This window comes from Sciurus vulgaris, assembly GCF_902686455.1.
Source record: "Sciurus vulgaris genome assembly, chromosome: 16".
Classification (NCBI taxonomy): domain Eukaryota; kingdom Metazoa; phylum Chordata; class Mammalia; order Rodentia; family Sciuridae; genus Sciurus; species Sciurus vulgaris.
In genome coordinates, this window is record NC_136477.1 from 230,247 (window position 1) to 258,132 (window position 27,886).

At 62.4% G+C, this 27,886-nt stretch overlaps 2 protein-coding genes across 5 annotated transcripts; both read right to left on the reverse strand.

Moving 5' to 3' along the window:
* Positions 1 to 1,630: 1,630 nt before the first annotated feature.
* Positions 1,631 to 4,227, reverse strand: C2CD4C (C2 calcium dependent domain containing 4C). Of its 2 annotated transcripts, XM_079116594.1 has the most exons (2): positions 2,932 to 4,227; positions 1,631 to 2,616 (listed from the first exon to the last, which is right to left on the reverse strand). In XM_079116594.1, the coding sequence occupies exons 1-2, from the start codon at positions 4,111 to 4,113 to the stop codon at positions 2,503 to 2,505; spliced, it is 1,296 nt and encodes a 431-aa protein (XP_078972720.1). In that variant the 5' UTR covers positions 4,114 to 4,227; the 3' UTR covers positions 1,631 to 2,502. The 2 variants fall into 2 exon arrangements, with proteins under 2 accessions (XP_078972720.1, XP_078972721.1); XM_079116595.1 differs by having other exon boundaries at positions 2,535 to 4,227.
* A 4,871-nt stretch (positions 4,228 to 9,098) lies between these two features.
* On the reverse strand, positions 9,099 to 27,122 carry SHC2 (SHC adaptor protein 2). 3 transcript variants are annotated; one of them, XM_079116521.1, is made up of 13 exons: positions 26,327 to 27,122; positions 22,090 to 22,160; positions 20,732 to 20,792; positions 20,521 to 20,640; positions 18,131 to 18,184; positions 17,914 to 17,965; positions 17,716 to 17,842; positions 16,670 to 16,826; positions 16,038 to 16,098; positions 14,786 to 14,944; positions 13,391 to 13,701; positions 11,574 to 11,707; positions 9,099 to 10,666 (listed from the first exon to the last, which is right to left on the reverse strand). In XM_079116521.1, exons 1-12 carry the CDS (start codon positions 27,017 to 27,019, stop codon positions 11,579 to 11,581), a joined length of 1,995 nt encoding a protein of 664 aa, XP_078972647.1. In that variant the 5' UTR covers positions 27,020 to 27,122; the 3' UTR covers positions 9,099 to 10,666; positions 11,574 to 11,578. The 3 variants fall into 3 exon arrangements, with proteins under 3 accessions (XP_078972647.1, XP_078972649.1, XP_078972648.1); XM_079116523.1 differs by having other exon boundaries at positions 9,100 to 10,721; positions 26,327 to 26,812; XM_079116522.1 differs by lacking the exon at positions 9,099 to 10,666 and adding an exon at positions 10,727 to 10,841.
* Between the last annotated feature and the right edge of the window lie 764 nt (positions 27,123 to 27,886).

Genomic DNA, 27,886 nt, shown 5'->3' on the forward strand with positions numbered 1-27,886 from the left:
GGGGACAGGGCCAACATGCACATCGCTGCCGTGTTCTAAGTCCTCAGCAAGTGCGATGGCAATTGACCTGCCAGAACTGCTGTCACAGGCAACCGGGCAGCACAGGGCTGGCCTCATCGGGGGCTGCCCTGGAGGGAGACGGTGAATGAGGGGCTGGGGAGGGCAGAGCAGGGCTCGGCGGGGCGGGTGTGCTGGGGCCTGGGTGGCACACACCTCCACAGCAGCCTCATGCACAGCACACACATGTGCACAGGCAGCACACGGCATAGGGTGGCGCGGCAGCCTGGTGCACGGTGCACCCCATGGTGGACCTGCTGCCCACCCAAGCTCACACATGTGATCCCCTGACATGCAGGACGGTTCCGCTGCCCCTGGGAGCCGACAGGGACACGTGCATGCCTTCCTGGCATGTGCCAGCACACAGACGCAATCAAGCTCACACACAGGAGGCCCGATGAGCGGCTGGCAAGGATGGGCGCGAAGGCTCCTGTTGCCCTGGCAACACATCCCGGGACAAACAGGCCTCCTCAGCGCTGCTCAACTGGCAGCGGGAGCGGGGGTGGGGGCTGCACGGACCCTAGCTCTGCACACGGCTCCTTGGTGGTCTGTGTCCATGAGTGAGCAAGAACAGCCCAGCCTGGGGACGGAGGGGGACAGGCTTCAGCACCTAAAGGACAAGGAGACGCAGGGCTCTGGGAGGACAGTGGGGGTCATGGCCTGTCCCAAGAGTCTCAGAATGGAGCTTTGGTTGAAGTTGGTGGGGGCCTCACTGAGCCCTCAGCTAGGGCAACCCAGCCCAGGGCCTGCTTGGTGCTGTTCTGAGGGTGCTGGACTCAAGGCCAGACCAGCCCTCCCGTCGGCACCTCCCTTCCCCACCCGTAAAGGGGCAGCCTCTGGTGGAGAGGAAGAGACCCAGAATCGCTGCAGATGCAGCCATCCCCCAGCAGCAAGGGGTCAGCAGCCCACGCTGAACACAGGGTCCAGCAGCAGGTGGGGCTGGTAGTGCCCTGGGTGGCCTCCTGGACCCCTGCAGGAGTGGAGAGCTGGAACCCAAGAGCCCCGTCAGTCCCGGGACCCCCGCACACCGATGTAGCGAGCTGAGGAAGGACCTACAGAGGGAAGACCCTTCCCTGGGCAAGAGGACCCAGAGAGCTTCCCAGAGGAGTGGCCGTGCCCGCCCAGGTCTAAAACAGAGAAGGGGGCTTGCACACCCGCAGATCAGCCTCCTTCTGCTGCCTGCAGCCCATCTCTGTGGCACACTGCAGGCCAGGGTGAGGCTGGTCCCACTGATGGGCAGGACGGTGCCAGCGCAGGCTCCACTCCAGGCTCCCAGCTCGGCCTGCCCACGGATACCCAAGCCGTGCTTGGGAGCTGCTGGAAGATGGAGCTGGTGTGGCTGCAGGTGGGGGCAGAGCCCAGTGTCCAGGCCTGCTGGCAACAGAGCCTGGCATCTGCTGCCACCCAGGCCTCTTCCCAAGCATAGGGTGAGAAAGGAGCTCAGGCTCCAGCCACACTCCCTGGAATCCAGACGAGTTCCCTCTGGTCATTCACCAGCAGAGCAGGCAGACCTCCGTCACTGCATTCTCAAAACACTTTACTGCACCAAAAACAGCACTTATAAACAGGCACATTTGGGGTGAGGTGTCTTAAGGATTTATCCACAGCCAACTTCAAACACAAAGATATCAAACAGTGCAGGGTATACAAAACGGGGCCCCAGGGAGAACAGGGAACAGGGGAGATCAGAGTCCGAGAAGGGAGGTGTGGCTCTGAGCACTCAGCCTCACACAGGCCTCTGCCTGCTGCCCCCCTTGACAGGCCTGTGCCCTGGATGCTCCAGGATGTAGAGAAAAGGGGACCAGGCATGGGACAGGTGGCTCCAGGCAGCCCCTCCTTCAACACAAAGCAGGAACAGGCTTTTGGATCCCAGGGAGTCCATTCCTGCACCTTCCTAGTGGGACTTGGAAATCTGGGGTCAGAAGGAACAAGGGGGTACAAGGGGTAACAGCCAAGCAGTGGCGGACAACCTGGGAGCCACAGACTCACCCTGGTCACCATGCCCACAGGCAGCCTGCCACACTTGACTTGTGGTTGTGGGAAACAGTCCTTCAAGAACCCACAGCCAACATAGTGAGACCAATGGGCCAGCCAGCCACATGAAGAGCCAGTCAGGAACCCCACCCCCCCACCACCAAGCCATATGTACACGCCTAGGGGAAGGGCTTGCCGAGGGATGGCCCGCAGGGCAGACAGACAACCCCCAGGGACATGGAGGGGTCACAGGCAGAGGAGCGTGGCAAGCACTTCCACTGCGGTTGGCTCCAGACGCCCCCAGGAGCAGTGGACTTCCTGCACCCAAATGCAACAGGCTGAACTGAACCTGGAGGAGCAGAGCTGGCACAGCGGTGCTGCAGGTAAGGGCAGGCTCATCCACGAGGCCTCCTGGGTCCAGCCCAGCAGCTGTCCACACGCTCCAGACACAGTGGAGGGGCACCCCACCCCTCACCTCAGGGCCCAGGAGGGCATCCGGCAGAGCAGGGAGCAGAACAAGGAAGGCTGAACTCTGCCCAGGGCCTCAGCCACCTGGCAATTCCCAGACCGTGAGAACCTCAGACACTGCACGGAAGAGAGGAGGGGGACGTTCAGCCTGGGAAGCAGCCCACCCTCCTCTTCCAACAGGTCATGTCATGAAAAATCATATCTGGTCGCCACTGTGATCCAGGACACCCCCAGGGCATCGAGGCCAGGCCCAGGATGAGTGCAAGCCCACCTCCCTGTGCATCCTGGCCCCAGAAGTGCTGCTGTCAGGCCCACATGGAGGGAGAGGGCTCCTCCCTCCGCACCTCACAGGAAGGGGAGCAGGGAGGTGAGGGGCAGCTCCTTCTCCCCGAGCAGCGTGTCCCGCTTGAGGCTGCTGCCCTTGTTAACCACCTTGATCCTGAGGGCCAGTTTCCGGACACTGGCGGGCCCCAGGCCGTCAAAAAAGAAGTCCTCGTTGAAGACCGGGTGGCGGCTGTTCTTGATGATGGTACTGCGCTGCTTCTGCAGCTTGCCGGGCACGAGGCACAGGCCCACGCAGCAGTTGATGCTGCGGCCATCGCAGGGACGCTCATAAAGGCCCTCTGCGGCCAGCAGGCGCACCCGCAGGCGGGCCTGGGCCGCCTCGTACTCGGCCAGCAGCCGCACACTGCCCCTGGGGCCCAACCGGACGGTGTGCTCCCCTCGAGGTACCTGGCCCGATTCAGGACCCGGTTCCGGGGCAGCCCGGCGGGTCAGGCGGCGCCGGACCCCGGGGCTGGTGTCCGGTGTGCTGTCGTCAGCTGACAGGGAGCCATGGCGACCCACGGAGTGCTTAAGCTGGCTCACCTTGGCCTGGCCGTCCTGGGCGAAGCCTTTGAGCAGCGAGACAGAGCGGGAGAGCAGCGGGGACCCGAACGGGGAGGACTCAGCCGAGGACCCCGTGTCGCTCTCGCCACCACTGAAGTAGCGGCTGGGGCTCATTAGGGCCCCCCCGGCCTCCCTGGGCGCCCCCTCGCCCCCGTTGGCCCTGGCGCCTGCCCGCCGGCGCCCTGTGCCTGGGGAGCCCACCTGGGCCAGGGCCCCGTGCTCACTGTGGAAGAGGGACTCCTTGCGCCGGGTGTGGGGACTCTCGGCCAGCGTCGCGAAACCGTAGGACGTCTGGGCCTTGGGCACCGAGGGCAGAGACATGGCGCCCTGGGCCTGGGGGTCGGCGCTGGGGGCCTCCTCGGCCGGCCAGTCCTCGGCACTCTCGATCTGGATGACGTGCCTCGTGGCGGCCTTCAGCAGGCTCCTGCTTTCTGCGGCCAGTTTGGCAGGCAGCCGGGGGCTCCGCGGGGAGCGGCGGGGCGCAGCCGCCGCCAGGTTCTGTTCTGAGCCCGAGGGGCCCAGCTCAGCCGGCCCCTCGGCCTCTGCTGGGCCAGAGGGCAGCTTGGGGGGGATGAAGAAGTCGGGGATCTTGTCGGGTGTCAGCACGTTGCTGTACAGGGGCCCCTTGGAGGCCTTGTCCCCCGACTCACTCCCGACTCCCCGGGGGGCGGCGTGTTCCCCAGATCCACGAAGCCGCTCCAAGAACCACATATTGGTTTTTTTCATGGGGGCAGTAAGCGCGAAGCCGGAGAGGAGCAGCAGCGTCTGGGAAGAGAAGCAGGGGGCAGGAGCAGCCCCTGTCCACCAGGGCCGCCTGCCAGGGACCTGGCCAGAGGGGCAGTGGGGGTCATTCTGGGGGTGTCCCAGCCCTGCCGCCAGAGACAGGGGTGGAGCTTCCCCCTCCCAGGGGTCGGCTAAACTTCAGAGCAGGAGCCGAGGAGGCAGCCCAGGGGCGAAGCCGCTCTCCCGCCCGGCCGGGCTTGAGGGTCTCGGGAGCCCAGGCCCCAGGGAGACACCGGGAGGGGTGCCCAGCGCCCCGGCCCGGCCCCGCCCCCGGCGCCCGCCCACCTGTGGCTTCTCCCCGGACGCCACGGCGCGCTCTGGGGCGGGGGAGGGCCGAGGGTCTGGAGGCCGGCGCGGCGAGCCCACCCAGGCGCACCGACTCGCCCCGGCGCGGGTGCGGGACCCGGGCGGGCCTGACTCACCTGCCACGGGACGAGGCTGGAGACTCGCAGGGCTCTGCACAGGCGGGCGCAGCTCCGAGCGGCTGCAGCGCAGCACCCGCCAGCGCGGAACCGCCCACCGCGCCGTATTCCTCCGAGTGCGGCCGCCGCACCTGGGGCGGAGCTTCCCGGTGCCCGGCGGGGGCCGCGGCTGCAGGCTGCAGGCTGCAGAGTCCTTGCGGCCCAGACCCAGCCAGCCAGGCCTGGGGCCTCTGAGCAGCGCCCTGGCCCCTCTCCGGCCTCCCCAGCCCGTGACGCTCCGGGCTCAACACGGTCTGCGGTCTGGGGCTGGCGACTGAACCCCCACCCCAGCCCATGCAGCAGGGAGTTCTGTTGCGCTCAGGGGTGTAGATGAATGTGAGGGTTTCCCTCCAGAAGTAGGGCCAACCCCACAAGGATGTGGGGGGAAAGACACTCTCATTCATTTCTGGTGGGACTGTGTATTGGAAAGCAGGATGGAATTCCTTAGGAAACTTCGAACGGAACCACCATTTGACCCAGCTATCCCACTTCTCAGCATATATACAAAGACTTAAAATCAGCATGGCCACAACAATGTTCATAGCAGCTCAATTCACAATAGCTAAGCTATGGAACCAGCCTAGGCGCCCTTCAACAGATGAATGGATAAAGAAGATGTGCATATACACAATGAAATATTAAATAATAATATTGAATTCAGTCTTAAAGAAGAATGAAATTATCACATTTGCCCATAAATGGATGGAACAGGAGGCTACCGTGCTAAGTGAAATAAGCCAATCCCAGGAAACCAATGGCAGAATGTTCTGTCTGATATGGGGATGCTGACTCAATGGAGATGGGGCATGGAGGGTCATCAGATGGGGCAAGGGGCATTGGGAGAAGGGTTGGGGATGGGAATGGGAAGGGCAGTAGAATGGATTGGACGTCACTTTTCTATGTTCATATATGAATATGTGGCCAGTGAAACTCCACGTCATGTATAACCACAAGAATGGGAAGTCACACTGCATGTATGTATGGTGTCTCAACATGCATTCTACTGTTAGGTATAACTAGAAAGAACAAATAAATACTAGACAAATAAATAAATAAACCAAAGAAGAAAAGAAACAGAGCCAGCCCCAAAGCCTGATCACTCGCTGCCCAGCGGCATTCTCTGCACAGCCCCCAAGGGCCCAGGGCAGCACCTTCACTTCAGGTCAAGGCGGCTGAGGACAAGCTTGCTGGGACAGGGACCTGGGCAATGGGAGAGCCTGAGGGTGGTAGCTCTGGCCCCCAGCGGGAGGCATGCCATGCATGGAGGTGTGGTGACTCCTGACAAAATGAGCCAGACCACCGGGCGGGGGGAAGGGGCGTGCCGCTGGCAGATGGGCAAGAGAGGGGGAGGCCAGGGCTCAAGCAAGGCCAGGGCACACTGAGATCACCAGCCCCTTGCTACCAGCTGCCCAGTGGCCTGCCAGTCAGCCTTCTGCCACCTCCATCCTCACCCTGCCCCACAGCCTCAGTTTCCTTGTCTGGAACCAAGGCAGCCACTTCCCCATCCAGTCTCCCTGTGTGAGAACCAGCAAGATATGGTATGACCAGGACCAGCCTGTGCAGCAGGTGCTGCGCTTTATTAAATCATTGAACCTCAGGAGCCAGCCGTGTCCCGGGAATGGCCGAAGTTGCCTCACGACCCACGCTGGGCCAGGGCTGGGGTGGAGCAGGGAGCCGGGCAGTGCCCAGCCTCCAGCACCTCCGTCCCTGGAGCAGGTGGCTCGAGGACAGGGAGCGACACTGTCCAGTTCTGCTCACCCACAAACACGGCCACGCCCTCCTCTGTGCCGCCCCTCATGAGGGCACCCCGCAGTCTGCTGGGGAGACACACTGAAGGCCTGCCACTCACTCCACTTCCAGGGAGCCTGGAGAGCCGCACAGCCATCTGACATCCCTGAGCCCCATCTGGGGCAGTTGCTGGGCAGATGCCCCCTGCCTGCTGGGCCTGTAGCCTCTGGAGGAAGGCACCCAGGCCCAGCCTGTCACACTGCAGCCTTGAGCAACTATTTCCCAGGCAAATAGCAGGGAAGAGGATTCTCAACCAGCCATCCTGCAGCAAGTGCCCCAAGGCCTGAAGAGGCTCCAGCCCCACCACTGCCCAGTCAAAGGCAGGGACTGTCCAGGAGGACACCAAGCTCACTCTGCTGAGGAACTCTGGAAAATAGCTTGGAACTGCTTGGCTTGGGCTCAAGCCCTGTGCCCACACTTCCCACTGTGTGACTTCAGGCAAGTGTCCAAATCTCTCTGGGACTCAGACCCTGAATCTCACCTCAGAGTGAAGACACTAGTCACCAGGCCAAGCACAAGAGGTCTCAGGCCAAGCAGTGGTCACCAGTCTGGCAGATGCTTCTGCAGGGAAAGAGAGCATCCCAGCCAGGGAGGTGCTGGCCCAGCCTGTAAGGCCTGGAGCCTGACCCCACCAGCCAAGCTCAGCCAGCTCTGCATCAATCAGCAGATGAAGCCCCAAGTCCAGGAAGCCTCCTGACTCCCTGACAGCCCAGGGGCCAACAGGGTCCCCCAGGCCCTCAGCACAGCCTCCTGGCTGGAAAGAGGGGATGCCCATCGCACGCTGAGTGGCGGAAGTCCTGACCCCAAGGCGGGGGCCCGCAGAAGGGGTGGGTCCCAGATGAGGCCAGATGAGTCCAAGCCTGCCAGGCAGCCCCAGCACAAGCCCAGAGGAAGCAGGGTGGAATGAAGAGCAGCCCACGGCCACGCAACACCTCTGCCGTCTTCTCCCTTGCGGGGCCAGGAGAACCTGAAGAGCAGGCCTCTCAGCAGGCTCCCAGGAGGCCTGGCTGGCTCCTGCGTCAAGGGCCTGGGCTCACCTCTGGGCTACCCTAGGGGCACTCACAACGAGCTCTCTGCTCTCTGGGGCTGGAGCCCACAGCAAGCCCTCCTGTCCCCTTGGGCAGACTCATGGCAGCCTAGTGAAGGCCAGCAGCTCATTCAGCCTGCCCAGAAGCCAAATTTGACCCAAGGACTCTCCTGTGCCCTCCATCCCCCACCCCAAATCTCCCCGAGGCCAAGGCCAAGGCAAGGAGTGTTTGTTGACTGGGTAGTTGAAGGTAGAAAGGGGTGGGGTGGGGGAGCCTCTGGGGCCAGCATCAGGGCATCCTGCTCCCCACCCACATGAGCACGGGGGCACCCCAGGCCCCAACCCAGCTAGCAGGATGGGCGTGTTGGGCCAGGCCTGCTCTCCCACCCAGGTGTGCAGACTTGGCTGCTTCCTCTTGCTTTTGAAGGCAAAGCAGGGAGATCTTGGGCATCCCAGCAGGCCCCAGAAACATGGGACTCCACGAGGACAGAGTGGGGCTGAGGGGCTGCACTTTGGAGGACCCATGGCCACAGGTGAGGAACAAAGTGCACATGAGCCCTCTGCCCACACTGCCCAACTCCCACCAGACACTAGATCTCCTCCCCAAGTCCTGCCCTGTCAACTCCAAACCGCCCACCCAAGGATCTCTCAGCACCCCTGTGCTTAAAAGACCCATCTGCTCCCTCTGGCACCAAGCCTCACTTCAGCCTGTGTCCTCTACCCTGCTCCCTCTGATCTCATCTGCAGCTACACTAGTCAGCCTTGTTTCTTGAACATGCCAGACTCCACACAGCACAGGGCCTTTGCACCTGCTGTCAGTGCTGCCCAGAACTTCATCCTCTTCACCTGGGACTCTCCTGCTTACCCTCCAATTATAGCCCCTGTGTCATTCCTGCAAAGAAACTTTGCAGATTGCTTGGATTCTCTGAATTCCAGGACTCTCCTTTTCACAGAAGTGATGATAGTCATTTAATTATGAATGTCATTCGATATTAAATCCATGAAGACAGGTCTGTCTTGGGCACTTTTGTATCCCTGGTGTCCACCAGAAGTCCTGGCAGACAAGAGGTGCTCAATGAAGACATGTTAAAGGAAGTTGGGTAGATGGTTGGGTGTGTGGATGGATGGATGGATGGTGGATGGAGCAATGATGGATGGATGGATGGATGGATGGATGGATGGATGGATGGATGATGGATAGATGAATGGTGGATGGATAGAAGATGAATGAATGGATGGGTTTATGGAGGATGGATGAATGATGGATGATGGACGGATGGTGATTTATAGAGGATGGATGGATGGTGGATGGATGATGATTGGTGGATGGATGGTGGGTGGATGGTGGATGGTGGGTGGATGGTGGATGGTGGATGGTGGATGGTGGATGGTGGGTGGTGGATGGTGGATGGATGGGTGAATGGATGGGTGAATGATGGATGGTGGATGATGGTGGATGGTGGGTGAATGGATGGTGGATGGTGGATGGTGGATGGTGGATGGTGGATGGTGGATGGTGGATGGTGGATGGTGGGTGGATGGTGAATGATGGATGGTGGATGGTGGATGGTGGGTGGTGGGTGGATGGTGGATGGTGGATGGTGGATGGTGGGTGGTGGATGGTGGGTGGTGGGTGGATGGTGGATGGTGGGTGGATGGTGGATGGTGGGTGGTGGGTGGATGGTGGATGGTGGATGGTGGATGGTGGATGGTGGATGGTGGATGATGGTGAGTGATGGTGGATGGTGGGTGGATGGTGGATGGTGGGGATGGATGAAAGAATGGGTGGATGGATGGTGGATGACTGGAATGGTGGGTGGCTGGCGTGGTGGATAGACTGGTGGCTCTAAATGGGACATGGCATCAAGATGATCTGCTCTGTCTCTTCCTTTGAAGGCTTCACTAGTCAGGACAGACCAGAGTGCCTTCTACTCCCCATGCCATTTCAGACATGTCCCTCCAGGCACAGGACAGGGCCTCCTGTGCACAGAGAAAGCATAGCCCCTACCCAGAGGGAAGCCCAGGCAACCTATGGCCCCAGACATTGGCAGATGTGCCCAGAGGGATGTGGTGAAGACAGGGGCCTCTTTGGGAAAGATGCCGCACATCTGTGAAAGAGTCGGACGAGGGTCCTGGTGAGGAGTGGGGTCCCCTGGGGGCAGAGGCTTGGAGTAACACTGGGAAGGAGAATCCAGAGAAGCTGGCAGCTTGGGGAAGAAGCAGGCACCAAGGGAATCGGGGTGCGTGGGAGCTACTGGGGACCAGGTCTGCCTGTGCTTGGGGGTGAGTCCAGGGCGAGGAGGAGGCGCCAGGGGCCTGCTGAAGATGAGATATGAGCATGTCTGTAGCTCTGGGGAGATGCGCAAAGCGTCTCCACAGGAAGTCAGGGACGCGAGTTGACAGGGCTGAATTCACTTTATCTTGGAGTGGAAGCAGAGGCCTGGGGGAGCCAGCCCACAGGCAGGGCACAGCCCCCAGCCCAGGCCCCTGGCTCACTGTCCCCAGCCCCCAGCCCCAAAGCCAACCTGGGCACCAGGGCCTCTGCTTGGATGCCCAATGGGGATCCCTGGCCTGGTCTCTTGACCCCACCAGAACCCGCCCCCCGTGTGCAGGTGGGTCTGCACTCGAGGCTGTGGCCATTCCCAGGGTTTGTTACAAACAGATTCAAGGGTCCAGTCCGGGTCAACAGCTGAGGGGGAGGACAGGGCAGCTGCTAGGCACATCCTGGTGGGCAGCCACATCTCTCCTCCTGTCCCAGTGGGCAGGGGACTTCACAGGCACCACTGTCAACTGACTCAGAGCAGCCTGGACACCGCCATCACCCCAGGCTGCCCCCCTTCAATGTTGGGGTGTGCCCTGGCCTGAGACCCCAAGCACCTTAGTTCTCCCCTCAAATAGTCAACATGCACCCAGTTTCTCAGGTGGAAGAACAGCCCGGCCAGGACAGGAGTCCACCTCCACACGAGGGCCAGGAACCCTAACGCTCCAGGGACACGCCCTGAAGTCCAGCCCGGGAGAAGACGGGCGGGACTCTCTGCGCGGGGATGGAAGCCGGGCTTGGAAGGAGGACTGCGTTTCATGTGTCTCCTTGAAGGGCAAGAAAGGGTCTGTCTCTGGATTACGGCCCTCGCCGCAGGAGTCACTGGGGCTGGTGGGGCTCAGCAGGGAGGGACTCCAGAGGCTCACGCGCAGGAAGGAGAGAGTGGCGAGGTGTTCTGGCCTGAGGTCCAAGAGCCAGGCTGAGCACCAGAGGCGGGACAGGGCAGAGCCATCGCCTGCGGGCAGGAAGGGATGATGAGGGGTGCCGCCGGGGGTCCAAGGCTGCCAGGCTCTGCCTTCTTTGACCAGGAAGGGCCTCAGTAACAGCCTGTCTAGGAACCTCTTGGGCAGAGTGGCTTGAGGGAGACGGGGTGTCTGAGAGGGACCTGGAGAGGTCTCGAGGTATGGCAGGAGTGGCAGGTCACTGAGACCTCAGGCTGTGTGTAGGGCTGAGCCCCTCCGCCCTGCCATGTTCCTGCTGTGTGGCCCAGGGCAATGCCTTAACCTCTCTGTGCTTGTCTCAGAACTGTGATCCTGTGAGAGGCAGGGCAACCACAACTGCCACGGGTATCACTGCCCAGCTCCCAGGCCCCAGGGCAGAAGGGACATGGAATCTCTGCACACACAGAACACAGGTGACAGGCCACCCCTGAGCCCTGAAGCCCTTCCCCAGCCAGCAGGCTGGGCCTGCAGCCCTGGCCAGGCGGAGTCGGGGAGCCTGATGAGGGAAGGGGGATAGGAAGGAGACCGTCGTGGGGACAGGACAGCAACCTGACCTGATCAGCAGCCTGGCCAGGGAAACTCCACAGCCCCCTGCTGCCCCCGCCTGCTCCAGGTGGGCCCTCCGCTCCCCAAGTCCCCCCTCTTCCTCCTCCTGCCTCTCCCCAGCCCCTGCCTCTCCCCGGAGCCCCTCTCCTACCAGAGACCCCTCTCCCACATCAGACCCCACTGCAGGTCCCACGACACAAGCCCACAGCTCCGGGGCCCATGTGGTGCTGAGCCAGCTCCCCTGGCCTGCTCCTGCCCCTGTCCCAGCTGTCCTCTCCAGAAGGGAGGCCCAGCACTGGCAGAGGCAGCGGTGTGCACACCTGGCTCAGGGCTCTCGTGGGACCACGCCACGCAGGTGCAGCTCGCTCTCAGCAGCCACAATGGGCTGCCCGTTCTGCAGGTGGTAGGCGATGAGGTGGCTGATGCTCTCGAACAGCACGTCCTTCGTCCGCACCTGCGGGACCAGAGGCCTCGGCATCAGCGCTCCAGCAGCTGGTCTGAGAGGCCAGCCCCTGCCCTGTCCAGGTCTGCTGACTGGCCATGCTCCTCCAGGGGCCCACCTGCAGTCCTGTCAGAGCCTGGGTCAGAGGACTCCAGAATTCCAACCACAGAACAAGCCTCAGAGCCACAGGAAGATGTGGGCTCTGAGACCAGCAGGATCCAGGGACCGTGCATCCCACGGGGCGAAGGTGACCTCATGGAAGTGAGCACAGGTCCGAGCCTGGAACCTGCGAAGTGGCATTGTTGGCCAAGAGCACATGGACTACGGGCAGGCCCCAGACCCAATGGCTAGTGGGCTCATAGGAGGAACACTTAGAACCGGGAAGACAGAGGGCACGTGGGTGTGGACGCGAGGGCAGGCGGTGGATCCGCGAGGGCAGCCGACAGCTGCTAGGGGCTGGGAGGGGCCGGGACAGAAGCTCCCTCCTGGCCTCGGAGGACTCAGCCCTGCCAACACCCCAAATCCAAAGTTTGGATTTCTGGCCTCCAGAAGGTGGAAGAATAAATGTCTGTTGTTCGAAGTAATATAGTTTGTGGCCATTTGTCTAATAGCTCAAGAAAATGAACACACCCCTGAAATCTTGGAGATAGAGACCCAAAAGTCAGAATCACCAAATCCCAAAAGACTCCTGCCCTGAAGGAGGAAATAGTGTCACTAAGTTGGATAGTGAATGCAAAACAGAGACCTCCCCCGCTCCTCGGCCACCAGGCTTCCAGGGAGGAGGCTCACAAACACCCTGCCCCAGGGCCTGCATCTTGATACAGTATCTCCACAGAGCTAATGCAGGAATCCACCTGAAGGAAACGGATGGGCCCACATAGAGCTGACCCTCACAGTCCAGGCCGGAGCTGGTGCCAATGGTGGGACAGGAAGAAGGGGCACCTGGGCCAGGTGGCACCTCCCTGGGCCCCGTGCACCCCCTGCAGAGAGAGCCGTATGTAGGCCTCTGACTGGACAGGAAGGCCATGATACCTGCTCCCGCTCAGTGGGACCCTGCCTGAGGCCTGTGGCCACTGGACACTGAAAGAGGCCTAAAACCAGGACTCCCCATAAGTTGGAAAATGCTTTTTAAACCCTAAAGTGCTTCAGAACTGGAGGTAACAAGATCTCACTTACTTAAAGCAACTGTCAAATGCACCAGGAGGAGAGAGGGAGAAAATTCCCAGATAAACAATGCAGGTCAAAGACACAATTGGTGATTTAAAAATCCAGATTCCAGCTGGGCACAGTGGTGCATGTCTGTAATCCCAGCAGCTCAGGAGGCTGAGACAGGAGGAACATGAGTTCAAAGCCAGCCTCAGCAACTCAGTGAGACCATCTCTAAATGAATACAAAATAGGGCTGGGGATGTGGCTCAGTGGCTGAGTGCGCCGGAGTTCAAAAAATAAAAATCCAGATTCCAGAGATGTGGAGGTTGGGGTGGGGAGTGCCTGAAGCTGGCCAGAACCTGCCTGCCCACAAGGGCAGGACCTGAGGGAGCTGCACGCAGGTTCCTCTAGGGAAGGATGATGCCGGGCCCTCTGTAAACCCTCAGGGGCCTGAAACTGGACGCACTTTTACACACCCCAGCCCTCTCAACCGGAAGCAGCCTCTCAGCATCCACCTGCAGCCTGGCCACCCTGCCCAGCGCCTTACCACACCCTCGGGGTCCACCAGCAGCAGGTGCTTGGGCTGCCCGGCCTGCATGCCCGTGAGGACGTACTGCCCTGGGTTGGTGACGCTGTCGCGCACCAGGAAGTCCCCGTCTGCGCGGAGCAGCTTCTCCGCCGCCCGCCGGCTCATGCGGCCGTGGTACCAGGGCTCCTGCCGCAGCTGCTCCTCCGTGGGGGCGATGGGGGCCCGGCGGGTCGGGGGGCTGGGCCACTGGTCCTCCAAGGGAGGCGGTGCTGCCATCACACCCACCGCGGCCGAACACTCGTGCAGTTTCAGGGCGTCCTCGAAGGGTCCTGGGGGCAGGAAGGGCGTGCTGGGGCCTCCACCCAGCCCCCGCCCGCCTCCACCTGTCCCTGTCCACCCACCTGCCGCCTGGCTCTCCGCGCCTCCTAGACCCTTCCTGGCCCCTTTCCTCCCTGGTCTGCTACTCCTTTCTGTGGACTGCCTGCCCAATGTGCTGGCAGCATGCAGGCAGGTCCTGAGCGGGTGACAGCCGGGTCCCTTTCTCCTCCCAGCTCCGGGGGAAGTGGGCTCAGGGCTCTGGGCTTTCCACAGGCTCCCCACAGGTGCCTCTGTGACACTGGACAAGGCCCACCCTCCCTTGGAGCCTCAGCCCCTCACTGTGCAACCTGCCCTGGCTCACCCCAAGACTCCTGCCCCCCTGGGACCCTCCTTTTGACTACTGCACCACCAGACCTGCACGGACGGTCAGCACGTTTGCACCTCCTCTGGGTCAGGAGTTGGCTGCCCTGGGTTGCTTAAGGGGGGTCAGGCAGTCTCAGAGAGAGCTTGACCAGCCTCCCTGCCCACTGAAGGACACAGGCAGAGCCAGAGGGTTCCTATTCCAGCACCTGGTACACAGTAGGTACTCAATAGGTACCAGGGCACATGGTTATTGCAGCAGCAGGAAGAAACAGGTGGCAGAGGAAACGGGCTTGGAAACACCTGAGAGCAGAGTCTCCAGCCTCCTGCAGGTCCTGAGGCTGGCACTCCACGTGCAAGGGGGCTGCCTGGGAGGCCAGGAGAGAGTGCAGACCTCCAGGCTCCCTCAGGTCTCCTCAGGCTGAGCCTCCTCCCCAGGCTGAACCCCCACCAGGCTGCACCCCACAGGGTTCAGGACGGGCTCTAGCATCACCCTCGTCCCTTTTTGGACAAGGGATCCCCAGGGAGCAACAGTGCCTCTCCCCTGGGACTGGAGTCACCACGGGAAGGGGCTTGGTCCTCAGTGCCAATGGGGTCCTGAGGCCGGGAGCTGGGCTTCGCCAGGGAGGGGGCGAGGCAGCTCTCTGAGGATGGCCTCAGAGCAGCCCAGCAACAGACCCCACAGAGACCCCTGGCAAGTCCTCCCCCGTGGTCGGAGCAGGGGCGCCCACGTACGCATGTCAAACAGGTCCTTCTGAGGGCTGTCCTCGGCCGGCAGGGACTCGGGAGCCTCAGGTTCCACAGCGTCCAGGCCCTGGGTGTTGACATACAGGTGGTCCTCATAGTCCCGCGGTCCCCGGGCATCGGCCTGCACGTAGCCGTCCCCCGGCGGGGCTGGGTGGGTGGAGGGGGCAGGGGTCAGTGAGAGGGGCAGGGGTCAGTGAGAGGGAGGCAGCAGCAGGACTGGTCGGTTGCTAGCAGCACACAGAGTGCCTGGTAGCCACGCACAGGGCAGGAGGGGCCGGCGGGGGCTTCTGGTCTGCAGGACGTGGCTTCGGTCCCCACATCTGAAACCACAGCAGTGACCGTGCCCTCCCCGGGACAGCCGGCATCTGCCTGTCCACTTCAGTTGGCTTTCTTCTTCCCAGTTTCATTTCTGAATCTGTAGAGTGTCCACATGGCTCCAAAGCCACAGCTGTGCCTCAGGCACGCTCAGAGCACCCGCAGGGACCAGGCAGGCCCTGTTCTACCCCCACCTCACGGCCAGCCTCTGACCAGGCTGTTAGACTTGGGCTGATGGCAGACGGCTCCCTGGGTTAACTTGACTTTCACTTCTCCCATTTGAGTGAAGCTGAGCATCTTTCCCTGAGTCAGAGGGAACTCACGTCTTGTTTATTTACTTATTTAATTATCTCAAAACTGAATCCTGGGCAGGAAGTCGTGAGCTGATCACATACTGCGTGACCATGTCACTAACCCTGGGAACACATGGGCTCCCATCCAGTGCTCTCCCGCCGTGGGCACAGGCAGGTCAGCTGGCCTCTCTGCAGCTCCCTCTCCTCCTCTGTAAAATAGGGAGAGGGACACTTCCTCATTAAGAGGTGGGAGAGCTAAATGCCAGGCCATGTCCATCCAGGAGGACCTGGCCCTGTGGACAATGGTGAAGGAACGAGAAATCTCCCTGCTTGCCCAGAACAGGAGCCCCTGCCACCCCTGGCACCCTCGGAAAGTGCGGCGGCTCCAGCATGCACAGAAAGCTCCGGGGACCTAGAGAAGCCACTGGCTGCTAAGGAGGCTGCGGCTGGGGAGACGGGTTCCTCCCTCCCAGGCATTTTGGCACTTCAAACCATGTGACCAGAATCATTTCCAAGTTCAAGGAAACCCCTCTACAGGAGGAACAGGTGACAAATCTCAGAAGACGCCATGCAGCCTCCCTGTGGCCTGGGGCGACCCACAGGAGGTGGGGGGATGGCTGGGCAGGTCCTACCTGAACCTGAGGCACCCAGGTCCCACTGCTGGCCGCGGGCGTCTCTCCGTGCAGTTGAGCCCTGAGGAAGAGGCGCAGGGCCGTGGGTGCGGCCAGTCTCTTCCCAGCCACACCCGTCTCCTGCCCCCCAGACACGGGGCCGCCCGCAGGCCTTCCTGGCCCCCCGCTCTCCAGGCTCCTGTGTGCCGCCTCCTCCAGTACTACCTTGGCGGCCTCCTCTGCCCTGCAGAAGTGGTCACCCTCTTGGCCAGTGCTGGTGTGCTGCCAGACCCTCTGCTCTGCGCTCCGGACAGCTCCTAGTCCCCCAGGGCCCCACACCACGTTCCTCCCCAGGGGAGGCCCTGCCACCAGGGCCCTCAGCCCTGGCTGTCCTCGCAGTCCTCCTCTTGGCAGTGATGAGGTCACTGTCCCGGCTGGTCCACCAAGGGGGCTCCTGCCTACCACACTGCCGCAGCCCAAACCCAGAGGAGGCCCCCAGCAGGCCACAGGCCAGGGCCCCAGTTGTGGGTCTTTGTGAACCATGAATGACAAGAGGGGGAATGAGGGTGGGCACAGAGACCCTGGGACTGAGGCCCAGGAGGCTGCAGGGATCGGGCTTGAGGGTCTATCCCACCCCAAGGATCAAGGCTGACCTGGCTGAGGGCCCCGAGGGTGCAGGGCTGGGTGACCGGGAGCCTGGAGTCCACCAGCCCGCCCAGGGGCGGCTCCTTTCCTGGGATGCTGTTGTAGTAATCATGTCCCTCGGCCTCCTCCTCGTCCCCCCAGGCCGACTCCTCCTGGCCAGTCAGCCTGGGGACAGAGCAACAGCGAAGCTTGGGGGCAGAAAGGACAGCGGGCCCTTGCTGGCCAGGACACTGCCGTGGAGTAGCTCCACCGTCCTCCTCTGTGGCACAGAGATGGCACTGCCTCAGGGCCCGGGCTTCACACCACCTCTGCCCCTGGGCAGCGAGGGCCACACGTCCGGCAGCAACTGGGACCCGGGACGTCAGGGGGTCCGGGCAGCAGCGCCCGACTGCCTGGGGAGCTCGCCCCTTGAGTCAGGCACCTGAGTGGGGACCCGACGTGAGGCAGAGGCGGCCTGCGGCTCGCTGTGCAGAGCGTCCTGGTGAGGGACGCTCTCTGCGTGACTGACAACCCCAGGTTCTTTCTTCTTGATATTCTGTTGTTCTGTGGTCCTGGGGAATGAACCCAGGGCCCCTTACCACTGGGCCATATCCCCAGCCATAGATATAGTTGTTGATGGAACCTTATTTATTTACACGTGGTGCTGAGGATCGAACCCATGCCTCACATGTGCTAGGCAAGCACTCACCACTGAGCCCAGACCCTAAGTGCATGTCCTCCTGGCTCCCTGGCTGGCCGGCCCAGCCCGCACCTGTGTTCCCACAGCAGAGCTGGGAATGGTTCCCACACTCTCAGGCCAGGAAACTTAAATGACTGAGAAAACCACCCAAGGAGGATGCTCTCAGCATGCGGTGGCCATGGGAAATCCAGCCCTGTGCCGTGCAGGAGGGGCTGGGGGCTCCGCACGCTGCGGCAGGCAGAGCCGTCCAGCCCTGTGCAGGGCTCACACCTGGCCTCCCAGGGAGGGAAGGCACACGGTCCTCCCGTGGGGACCTTCCCAGGGCCTGGGGAGGGAGGGCAGAGCCAGGCTCAGCGTGTGGAGACGGCCTCTCACCTCTCAGGGGGCACCACTGCCAGCGGGGGGCCGTGCAGGTACTGCTTGAAGCGCAGCTCGAAGGCTTGGCCCACGGTGCCGATCACGCTCTGTGCCAGGCCCTCGCAGCACTCCAGGATGTGGCAGGCTGGGGACAGCAGCATCCCTGTGACCTGGCTCCCGACCACGCCCCAGGGCCAGCCTCCCACCGCACCTCACCTCTCTGGTTGATGGGGTCCTTGGCGACGTAGGCCACGTAATCCATCATGTCCTGGGGAGAGGGGCCAGTGGAGGGTCAGGTGGACCTGCCTGGCCACACCATCCGGGATCCTGCACCCCGGGCATGGTGAAGGGTGGAGCCGATGGGCACCTCGGGCGGGTCTGGGAAGGATGAGAGGGTCTCGAGGCCAGCCCACCCCTGCCTGTCGGGCCTTACCGTGTCGCCGCCCGACGCGAAGGAGATGGACTGCATGTGGTGGGCGGCCACGACCTGAGCGCAGGAGGCAAGGTCACTAGGCTGCTTCCAGGCAGGACCTGTCACACACCCTGTGCTGGGCCAGGGTCACAGGGGCAGGAGGGCGGGGCGGGTTCAGGTGCCCCCTCAATTGACACCCACCATGGTTGGACCCGGGCAGCCAAGACAATCAGGTCCCACCAGGACATGCGGCCCTGGGAGGAGGGGGCCCGGGGCCTACGGAGGGTGCAGTTAGGCCTGACCAGAAGGCTGCCTGCTCCTCACACTGCTCCCCGACACACAGCCACAGAGACGCAGGGTGACACACACCATGGTGACACACAGCCATGGTGAGAGACAGCCACAGTGACACACAGCCACGGTGATACACAGCCACAGTGACACACAGCCATGGTGACACACAGCCATGGTCACACACAGCTACGGTGACACACAGCCACAGTGACACACAGCCATGGTGAGAGACAGCCACAGTGACACACAGTCATGGTGACACACCCTGACACACACGCAGCCACAGTGACACATAGTCATGGTGACACACCCTGACACACACACAGCCACAGTGACAAGCCACAGTGAGACACAGTCACAGTGACACACAGTCATGGTGAGACACAGCTATGGTGAGACACACAGCCTCAGTGACACACGGCCACAGTGACACGTGGCCATGGTGACACACATGGCCATGGTGACACACCCCGACACAGCCACAGTGACACACCGTGACACACACAGCCACGCTGACACACCCCAGCAGCCCATCCCACACTGTCCACCACCGCTCATCTGCATTCATTTGCGTGGCCCCGCCTCATCTGCCACCTGTCACTCAGACCCCTTCAGGACCCAGTGATGACCAGGCAGGCTGTATCCACCCAACAAAGGTCCATTCCTCAGCCTCAAGGGATCCTGTGCCCTGCCAGGGAATCCCAGCAACACGGCTCCCTCCTGAAGCCTCAGCGTCCATCTGCAGGACCACAGGTCAGCTCCACACGACGGCAGACACCGTGAAGCCTGGGGCAGCCCCTCCTGGAGCACAGCCCTGGCCCTCTGGGCCCCCTCCTCCATGGGCCCTCACTGCCCTCTCCAGCAGGGTCCCCTGGGCCTGCCTCTGGACCTCCGTCAGGTTCCATCTCCTCAGTCCTCACTCGGAGCCTGCCCAGTTCCTGGTCTGCGGAAGTCCTGGAGGACCCCTCCTGGGTCCCCGCAGCCCTCACCGTCACAGAGGTGCTCCAGGCCCTCCCAAGGGGACCCCAGCCTCCATGTGTCCAGGGCCTGAGACCCCTCCCAGCTTCCCTACGCTTGCCAGCCGGGGTCTGGGTGCCTAACAAGCTGCTCCCCACAGGACCCCGAGGCCCCGAACTCCTCCGCCACAGGAAACCCCAGGAGCTAAGTGCTTTCCACCTCACTTCCCCAGCCCGGGCTTCAGGGCACCTCGCACTGGGGAGCCGGCACCTCCGCTATCGAGCACACTGGGCTCTGCAGCCCCTCGGCTCCGCGTGCCCTCCTGCACCTCAGCCTCTGCCGCCACAGTGCCCGTGCAGCCGTGGCAGGGCCCAGCCTCCAGCCAAGTCTCCCTGCCTGTGGCTCCCTCAGGGCCATCCAAAACAGCCCACGCCTTGCTGGCACACAAGTCCAGCCCGGACTGGTTTGACTCTCAGGCTGGAAAGCTTGAGAGGCCAGTGTCCACAGCACCTGAAGCCCAGACCTGCCTGGGGCCAGCAAGGGTCCTCCCCACAGTGGTCTCCCGAACACCCTGGCCCTCACAGCCAGTCTCTCGGCAGAGCCTGTCCATCTGCCCCTTAGGTTTGTCCCAGTGTGGCCCCTTTCCCTGTGGGATCCCAGCCCTGGCCCTGTCCTCCAGTAGCCTCACAGTCTGGGTGCCTGGACGACCCCTGCCCAGGTTCCTCACTGCCTCCCAGGGCCTCCCTGGGGGCCAGGCCCAGGAGCCCCATGTGTGCCTGCAGTGAGCTGCCGGGCTAGGGCTGCTCAGAGGCCCCACTGCCCCTGGTCCCGCACTCGTGGCTCTGCATCTGTTTCCACCCGGAGCCAGGCTCCCCCTCAGGAATGCAGGCTGGCCCTGACTCACCATCCTGCCTGCAGCTCCCTCCTGAGCTCTGACCACTGTGGACGCCCCACCCAGGCCCAGGGAGCAGCAGTGTTTTGGCTCCTGACTCCAGTGGACATGTCCACAGTGACATCCCGTGACACACCAGCCCCGCACCTCCGTCCCAACCCCCCCCCCACCCCGCTCAGCATGCATCTGAGGCTCCTAGACCCTCTGAGGGCCCTGGAGACCCCAGGAGGGGCCAAGGGGCCCAAGGGCTGGGGTGGGCGGCACCCACCTGGTGGGTGGCAGGAACCGAGAGGTTGAGCCCGTCCACAGAGATGTTGACAGAAACGCTCATGCCTGCAAAGCGGAGGTTGCTCCTGCCCAGGATGGAGGCCAGTGCCTTGTTGGGGGCCTGGGTGGGCAGAGTGAGCGTGGGCCTAACTGGCGGGACTCGTTCGTGGGCCATGCACCCCACAGCCCTGCCGCACCCATGCCTTACCCACCTTCTTCTTCCAGGAGCCCCGGATGCCAGGCACAGCCTCGTGTAGGCGGTTGATGGCCTCCCTGTGGTTGAAGAGGAGAAGGCTGGACAGAGGAAGGGGACTCTGCATGGCAGGGGCTGCCAAGGATGGGGGCTGAGAGGGAAGGGTCAGGGAGAGGATGCAGGGCTGAGATGGTGTGGGGGGTCCCAGGAAGGAGGAGCAGGCACCCGGAGGACAGGGCCAGCCATGACCTCAGCCACTGCCCAGCCCCTCAGCTCCACTGGGCCACACTCCCTTCCTCGGGGACCTGTGCCCCCCTGGGAGGAAGCAGTGTCCACTGCCTGAGGTCCCTGGGGGAGGGAACAGACCCTCACAGGGCAGGAGGAGGCACTGATCCTGAAGGTCCTGCACCGGATCCTGAGGGTCACAGGGACACAGGTCCTGGAGGATCTCAGTACCATGCAGGGAAATGGCCCCACATAGGGTGGGGACACAGGACGGGGCCATCGCTGAGAAGGCAGTCGGCACATCCTCAGAAGGTAAACTGTCACCACACAACCCAGGGCTGCCACCCCTAGGTGTCCCCAGAGAGACAGACACCACACCAAGGCTTGTGAACACTCCTAAGCACAGCAGAGGTGGGCAGCCCCGGCGTCCTAGGAGGCCAAGGGGACACACAGCATGGTCCACCCCCCTGGAGCGTCCTCTGCCACCAGCTGCAGTGTGGATGGACCTGAGGACCCCAAGCTTAGTGAGAGCCAGACACACAGGCCACAGTATGTGACCCAGTGACGGGAAGTTCCAGGACAGGGGAGTCCAGAGACGGAACATGGGCCTGTGGGCACAGGGCTGGGGAGAGGATGAGGGCTGCTTGTGGGGACAGGCTTCCTTCTGGGTGATGGAATGTTCTGGACCTTGACAGAGGTCAGGGTCACACATGGTACGGAGACACCAAGAAGTGCTGACTCGTGCACTCTGACCAGGTGGCAGTTCACACGTGGACTGTACTCGAGAGCACTCTCCAGTCGGTAGTGAGGGAACGGGTCCATTTCCACAGGAAGAGGGTGGCCCACACAAGCCCTGGTAGTGCCCCACCTGCACAGCTCTCCAGGACAGCTCAGAGCCCTGTGAAGTGGACCCCCCTTCCCTGCGCTGAGCCTAAAATGGTCCAGGGCCCCTCCTGGCCAGGCAGGCCTCGGGAGCAGCCAGGACCTGGAGTCTGCAGCACAGGCCTCCCCCCAGAGCCCCCAGAACAGGCAGGGCAGGCCAGCCCTGCTGCTGACCGAGGGTAACCAAGTCTGGAGAGCGAGACCCACACAGGAGACACAACTGGCCCCCAAATGGGAGCAGAGCGTCCCAGCCCTGGCCGTGAGGCTCACCTGGTCACCTGGGTGCGGGTGCTGAAGTCCAGGGAGCGCATGGAGCGGAGCACCTCAATGCAGCCCATGTACTGGGGAGAGAGAGGAGTTTTAGCAGTGGCCGCCAGGCCTTCTCCAGCAGGTCCGCCCTCCTGGGGTCCCAGGCACTGCCTCGAGTCTCGGTATTCTCCTGGCCCACCTACCTGCACCTGGCCCTCCCCACCAGAGGTGAGCTGCTGTGTGCCTGTCCACTTACCCATCTGCCCTGGCCACAGCCTCTCCACTGGAGTGTGAGCCCAGGATGGGACACCGGGGGTCCCTCCACCGCACCCTGCACCCGAGGGACACTGGGCTCCCTCCTCCGCACCCTGCACCCGAGGAACACTGGGCTCCCTCCTCCGCACCCTGCACCCGAGGGACACCGGGGCTCCCTCCACTGCACCCTGCACCCGAGGGACACCAGGGCTCCCTCCTCCGCACCCTGCACCCGAGGGACACTGGGCTCCCTCCCCCGCACCCTGCACCCGAGGGACACCGGGGCTCCCTCCACTGCACCCTGCACCCGAGGGACACCAGGGCTCCCTCCTCCGCACCCTGCACCCGAGGGACACTGGGCTCCCTCCTCCGCACCCTGCACCCGAGGGACACCGGGGCTCCCTCCTCCGCACCCTGCACCCGAGGGACACCGGGGCTCCCTCCTCCGCACCCTGCACCCGAGGGACACCGGGGCTCCCTCCTCCGCACCCTGCACCCGAGGGACACCGGGGCTCCCTCCTCCGCACCCTGCACCCGAGGGACACCAGGGGTCCCTCCACTGCACCCTGCACCCGAGGAACACCAGGGCTCCCTCCTCTGCACCCTGCACCCGAGGGACACTGGGCTCCCTCCTCCGCACCCTGCACCCGAGGGACACCAGGGCTCCCTCCTCCGCACCCTGCACCCGAGGGACACTGGGCTCCCTCCACTGCACCCTGCACCCGAGGGACACCAGGGCTCCCTCCTCCGCACCCTGCACCCGAGGTACACCAGGGCTCCCTCCTCCGCACCCTGTACCCGAGGGACACTGGGCTCCCTCCACTGTGTCCCCGCCAAGTCACACTGTGAGCTCTGCACAAAGATTCAGTCAGTTTTGCTTTGCAGTTTTTTGAGTTTGGGCCTTTATTTCTTTTTATTTTTATATGATTTTCTTTTGAAATGGAGTCTCACTGTGTTGCTCAGGCTGGTCCCGAAACTCCTGGGCTCAAGCGATCCTCCTGCCTCAGCTTCCCAAGTGCTGGGACAGCAGGTATGCCACTGTGCCCTGCTTGTTCCATGATGGTCTCAGTTTTTTTAAAAATGATAAAAATAAAACTAACAGACACAAACTTTGACCCTGCAGCCCCACTTTCAGGACTGTGTCCCTTGCAGAGGCCCTACCTCCACTTCCTCAGGTGCCCTGTGAGCCTGCCCCTGCCCTCTCAGGGGGACACAGCCTGGCCTACGTGGAGGTGCTGGAGACTCCCGCAGGGCACTGGGACGCACCTGTGCCTGAAGCCGTCTGCTAGACTCACACTTACTGGGTGACCTGCATGTGGGTCAAAGCTAAAGGAATCCTGGAATTGGAGAGGAGGGCTTGGCTGTAATCAGAATGGAGTAACTGCCACGTATGTTGTGAAATGACCTCAAGTTTCAGGCAACTGACTGCAGGACAAAGGGTGCAGAGAGGCACCTTGCATAGAGAGCGGCACGCAGGAACAGCATGCACACGCACACACACGGTGCCTGTGGGTCATGCGGCCTGGCAAGGTCCAAGAGGCTGATGCAGACAGTTGTGGAATGGCCACAAGCCACCCCTCCTTCCGCTGCTCTCGGACCAACTGTGCAGTGTGTTCCTTCTTGAATGTGACACAGAGCTGAGGAGCCTGCACCCTGGAGCTGTCCCCACGCTCTTCAGGGCCCTGCAGCCAGGCCAGACCCCACAGCAGGCACAGCAGCTACAGGAACAGGGCCAGGAAGATCACTCGGTCTCGCCAGCCAGTGTCCACAGCGCAGTCGCCCAGTTGTGGGCAGAGATGTGTTAGCCAGCAAGAGCCCACAGAGACAAGGATGGGGCAGGGGACAGTGAAGACAAGGCAAAGGCGGCCAGGGCCAGCCTGGGAGTGGGGACCCAGTGGAGAGTCCCTGGGCTCACTGACATGGCTGCAGCAGAGTGAACAGCCAGCAAGGGGACATGGGGGCTGCAGGCAAGGAGGAGGGGCCACAGGGATTGGAGGGACATTCTGAGAAGGTCAAGAGCTTCAGGGGGGGAGCCTTACTTGCTGGATGGGCAGAGGGGTGGGTGACAAATGATGGATGGGCAGATGAATGAGTGAAAGATGGTGGACAGACAGGTAATGGATGGACAAATATATGGTCAGACAAGCAAATGGATGGAAGGATGGAAGGATGTGTGCAGGTAGATGGACGAACAGATGGATGGGGCACAGGGGACAGATGGTGGGTGGATGGATGCATGGACATTGGCCGGGGGTATGGTGGGTGGGCAGAATGAGTGGATGGAGAGTTGGATGAATGGACAGAGAATGAACTGACAGATGAATGACTGGCATGGACTATATGACAAGCTGTTGTGAGACATGTAGCAACTCAAGGGAAGCGGGTCTCTGCCCCCAGGATGGAGTGGACAACTCTGAAGGATGCCAGCTCCTCAGTGGACACCCTCCCTCAGGCAGGGTGTCCATTCTCATGTCTGGCGTTTCAGGACCGTAGGGGAAGGGATGTTGCTGGTGTTGCTGGTCTTTACCACACTCTGCCCACAACAAACTTAAGCCAGTTTGGTAACTGTTTTACCTACCATGAGGTATGAGGTGGAGTCTTTAAAGAAGAAGAAAATACCCAAGGAAGATATGGTCTCCTCCTCTGGTGGAGAGCCTGGGCCCACACATGATGCCTGCTGCTGTGCCTGCCACTTCATGGTCATGAGGGTCACTGAGCCGGCATACTGCAGATGGCCATGTCAAAAGAACCTGGGTCTTTGGGGAACCACCCAGTAGCCACCCTACTCTTTGCCTTCAAGAAATAAGCTGTCTCTACTGCCCAAAAAGTCTCAGCCTGCAAACCCCTCAGTTCTCCTGCACAGAACCAGCATAAGAGAACCACACTGTGGGAGGAGAGCCCTGGACCTGCGCCCAGGTCTGCATCCTCCCCCAGTCGGGCAGGGCCTCCCACATGTGTCTCCCATGGGGATATTTTTCAGAGCCAGCACACACCAGCGCTCTGGTCAAGAAGGACTGAGGACGGCCTGGCACCTAGGGAAGCAGGAAGCTCTTACTGTGAACTTGGTCCAACATGTCAAAATGGTGCTGGGGGAGGGTCAAGCCCTAGCGCTCCTCCACTTTGACATTGCCAGAGCCCTGCCTCATCTTCTCTGGCCTCTTCCTGCCTCCAGACGAGGCCCGTTCACAGGTCCCTGATGGACATGAAACTTGGGGGGACACTGTGATGCTGGGGGACTGTTCTAGAGAAAGCAAAGAGGTAACCACCAAAGGCACAGGGTTCCATGACCCTGGTACGGGAGAAACTGCCCGATGTTCAGCAGCACTTTGGAATGGGCGATCCTTTTGTAAACTGGTGTGTTTTGGGAGGCTATCCCAGAGACCAGGCAGGAGGTGGGTGACCCTCACATACCTGCGGGTTGCTTTCAAGTGGCTTTATCAAAGCTCTACCCACACAGGGACAGGTGCACTGAGCAGTGGAGGTGAATGCCAGCGTCCCAGGTGGAGGTGCCGGGACCCCTCCCCCCACTTCCCATATATAGAGAAGGTCTTTACTATAAAGCACTCCCCGGGTCTAGGCGTCAGCGCTTTCCAAAGACCCCTTCCCACCCTGGCACCTCTGGCCAGGTATCCGCAGGCCCCAACTTCACTGGCACTGATGGAGGTTTCCATGGGCACCCGGGTGTCCGCAAGCCCCTATCCAGGTACTCAGTCCCTGCACTCTGGCACCAACAGCAAGGGGTGCTTGATCTGCGCATGCGTGGCCCCTTCCCACCCGCCGCCCCTCCCCACGTGACGCGGTGGGAACCCGGACCCTAGCGCCTCCCGGATGGAGACAGCCGCAGAGCGCCGGCAGGAGATAGGGATCTGGGGTGGTGGGGAGAAAAGGTGGAGAGGCCACAACTGACTCTTGTGTCCAGGGACCTCAGAGAGAAAATGGGGGAGAGTCCCAGAACCCGCGAATGGGAGGAGACCGGACCCGGAGTCCCGGCGGGCGCACTCACCCGAACGATGTAGGAGACCCCAGGCCCCAGGACTTTGGCGTCGGGGTGCAGCCAGCCGTGCGCCGGTTTGTGGATGAAGCTTCCCTTGCGGACCCACTCGTCCGCGGTGGCTTCTGGAGGGCCGGCCGCCCCCCGCGGGCCCCGAGGTCCGCGCACCCCCGCAGCTCGGCAGCGGCTGAGCGCCGGCAGAGGACAGGGCGCGGCGCACCGCGGCTCGCAGGCTCCCAGCACAGCAGCAGCCAGCGCGGGGACGCCCGCCGCGCCCGCGCCTTCGGCCTGGGGGTCGGCCGCCCGCGCCGCCGCTGGGCCGCGGCCCAGGAAGCCGGCGGGCGCCACAAACTTCCACTGAGGCATGCGCGGCAGCAGAGCGCAGAAGGTGGTGGGCGCCTCGGGCTCCGGGGCTGCGGGGGGCGCGGGGGATGCGCGCCCGCCTGGGCCCTGCGTCATGGCCGCAGCCGCCGGACCGAGCCGACCCGGACTGTGCCTGGCGCGATCGAGGCCCTGAGCTCCCGCGCGCTCCTCCCCTCCCCAGCCCGGTGATGTCACCGCCCGGCCCAGCGCGCAGCCGCGGGGGGCTGCGCCCCTGGGACCCCAGCCCTGCGCGTCCTGGCGCCTGGCTAGGGCCTGGGCAATGGAAACCCGCGGAGGCCAGGGAGGGGCGAGGTGTCGAATCCTAAGCCCAGCAGTGGCCATCCCCACCCCACCACCGACTCTGGCCCTACACCCGCCCCCGTGTTCCTAAGAGGGACAGTTGGGAGAGGCTTAGAAGTCATCTTTGGACTGATGGGGAAACTGAGACCCGGGGAGGGGCAGTGGCTTGATCAGAGACAGAAAGAACCCCTACTCTAAGGTCAACCCTCACTCTCTCCACTGTTCCAGGCAGACCATGTCCTGCTTTTATTTCTGAATGAAGAGACAGGTCTGGAAGAGAAGGGGCGTGCCCCAGGGCGCACCAGAGGCTCTGCCCGTTCGGAGACGGAGCCGAGTGCTTCCTCACAGTCTCTCCCTGGCCCAGTTTCCCAGGCTGTAAACCAAGAGCGAAATAGAGGAGGGTCACTCCTCTATTTCTGAGGAGCGCTGTGTCCCATCAGCGTATCCGAACTCTGGCCTTGGCCTCCCAGGCCCGCGGTCCGCCCTGGTAGCAGGGTCCGCGGGCGCTCAGACCCCAAGGGTTCGGCACCAGAACGGGGTGTCACGGTCGCTGCAGGGTACAGCCTCCAGACCTTGGTTCTATTCGGACCGCCAGCCTCCGCCCCTAGCAGGGTTGGCTGACGGGGAAACAAAGGGAGGGGGCCGAACAAGCAGGTGGAGAAGGAGGGGCATAGTCCAGAGCTGGATCGATAAACCCAAGCGATGAGGTCACAGCCTCAGCGACTTGCAGGAGTGACTGCTGGGTGTGTCGCTGCCAGGAGCTGGGCCTTGGGGGTGTGCTGCCCTGGCACTGGGAGGGGCACACCTGGGCTAGCCTGTCCCCTTTGGGATTGGGTGGTGCATACAGTGTGCAGGGGCTGGACAGGATGCACCTCCAAGTGCACGGCCTGAATTAGATTCTCTCTGGGT

Coding starts and splice junctions, on each gene's coding strand:
- C2CD4C (XM_079116594.1), bottom strand. CDS start 4,113: ATGAAAAAAACCAATATGTGGTTCTTGGAGCGGCTTCGTGGATCTGGG. Junction 2,617..2,931: donor AACTGGCCCTCAGGATCAAG/GTGGTTAACAAG, acceptor TCTTCCGTGCAG/TGTCTGAGGTTCTCACGGTC.
- SHC2 (XM_079116521.1), bottom strand. CDS start 27,019: ATGGCCACTGCTGGGCTTAGGATTCGACACCTCGCCCCTCCCTGGCCT. Junction 14,945..16,037: donor CCTGGGTGCCTCAGGTTCAG/GTAGGACCTGCC, acceptor CCACCCACCCAG/CCCCGCCGGGGGACGGCTAC. Junction 13,702..14,785: donor GAAGGACCTGTTTGACATGC/GTACGTGGGCGC, acceptor TCCTGCCCCCAG/GACCCTTCGAGGACGCCCTG.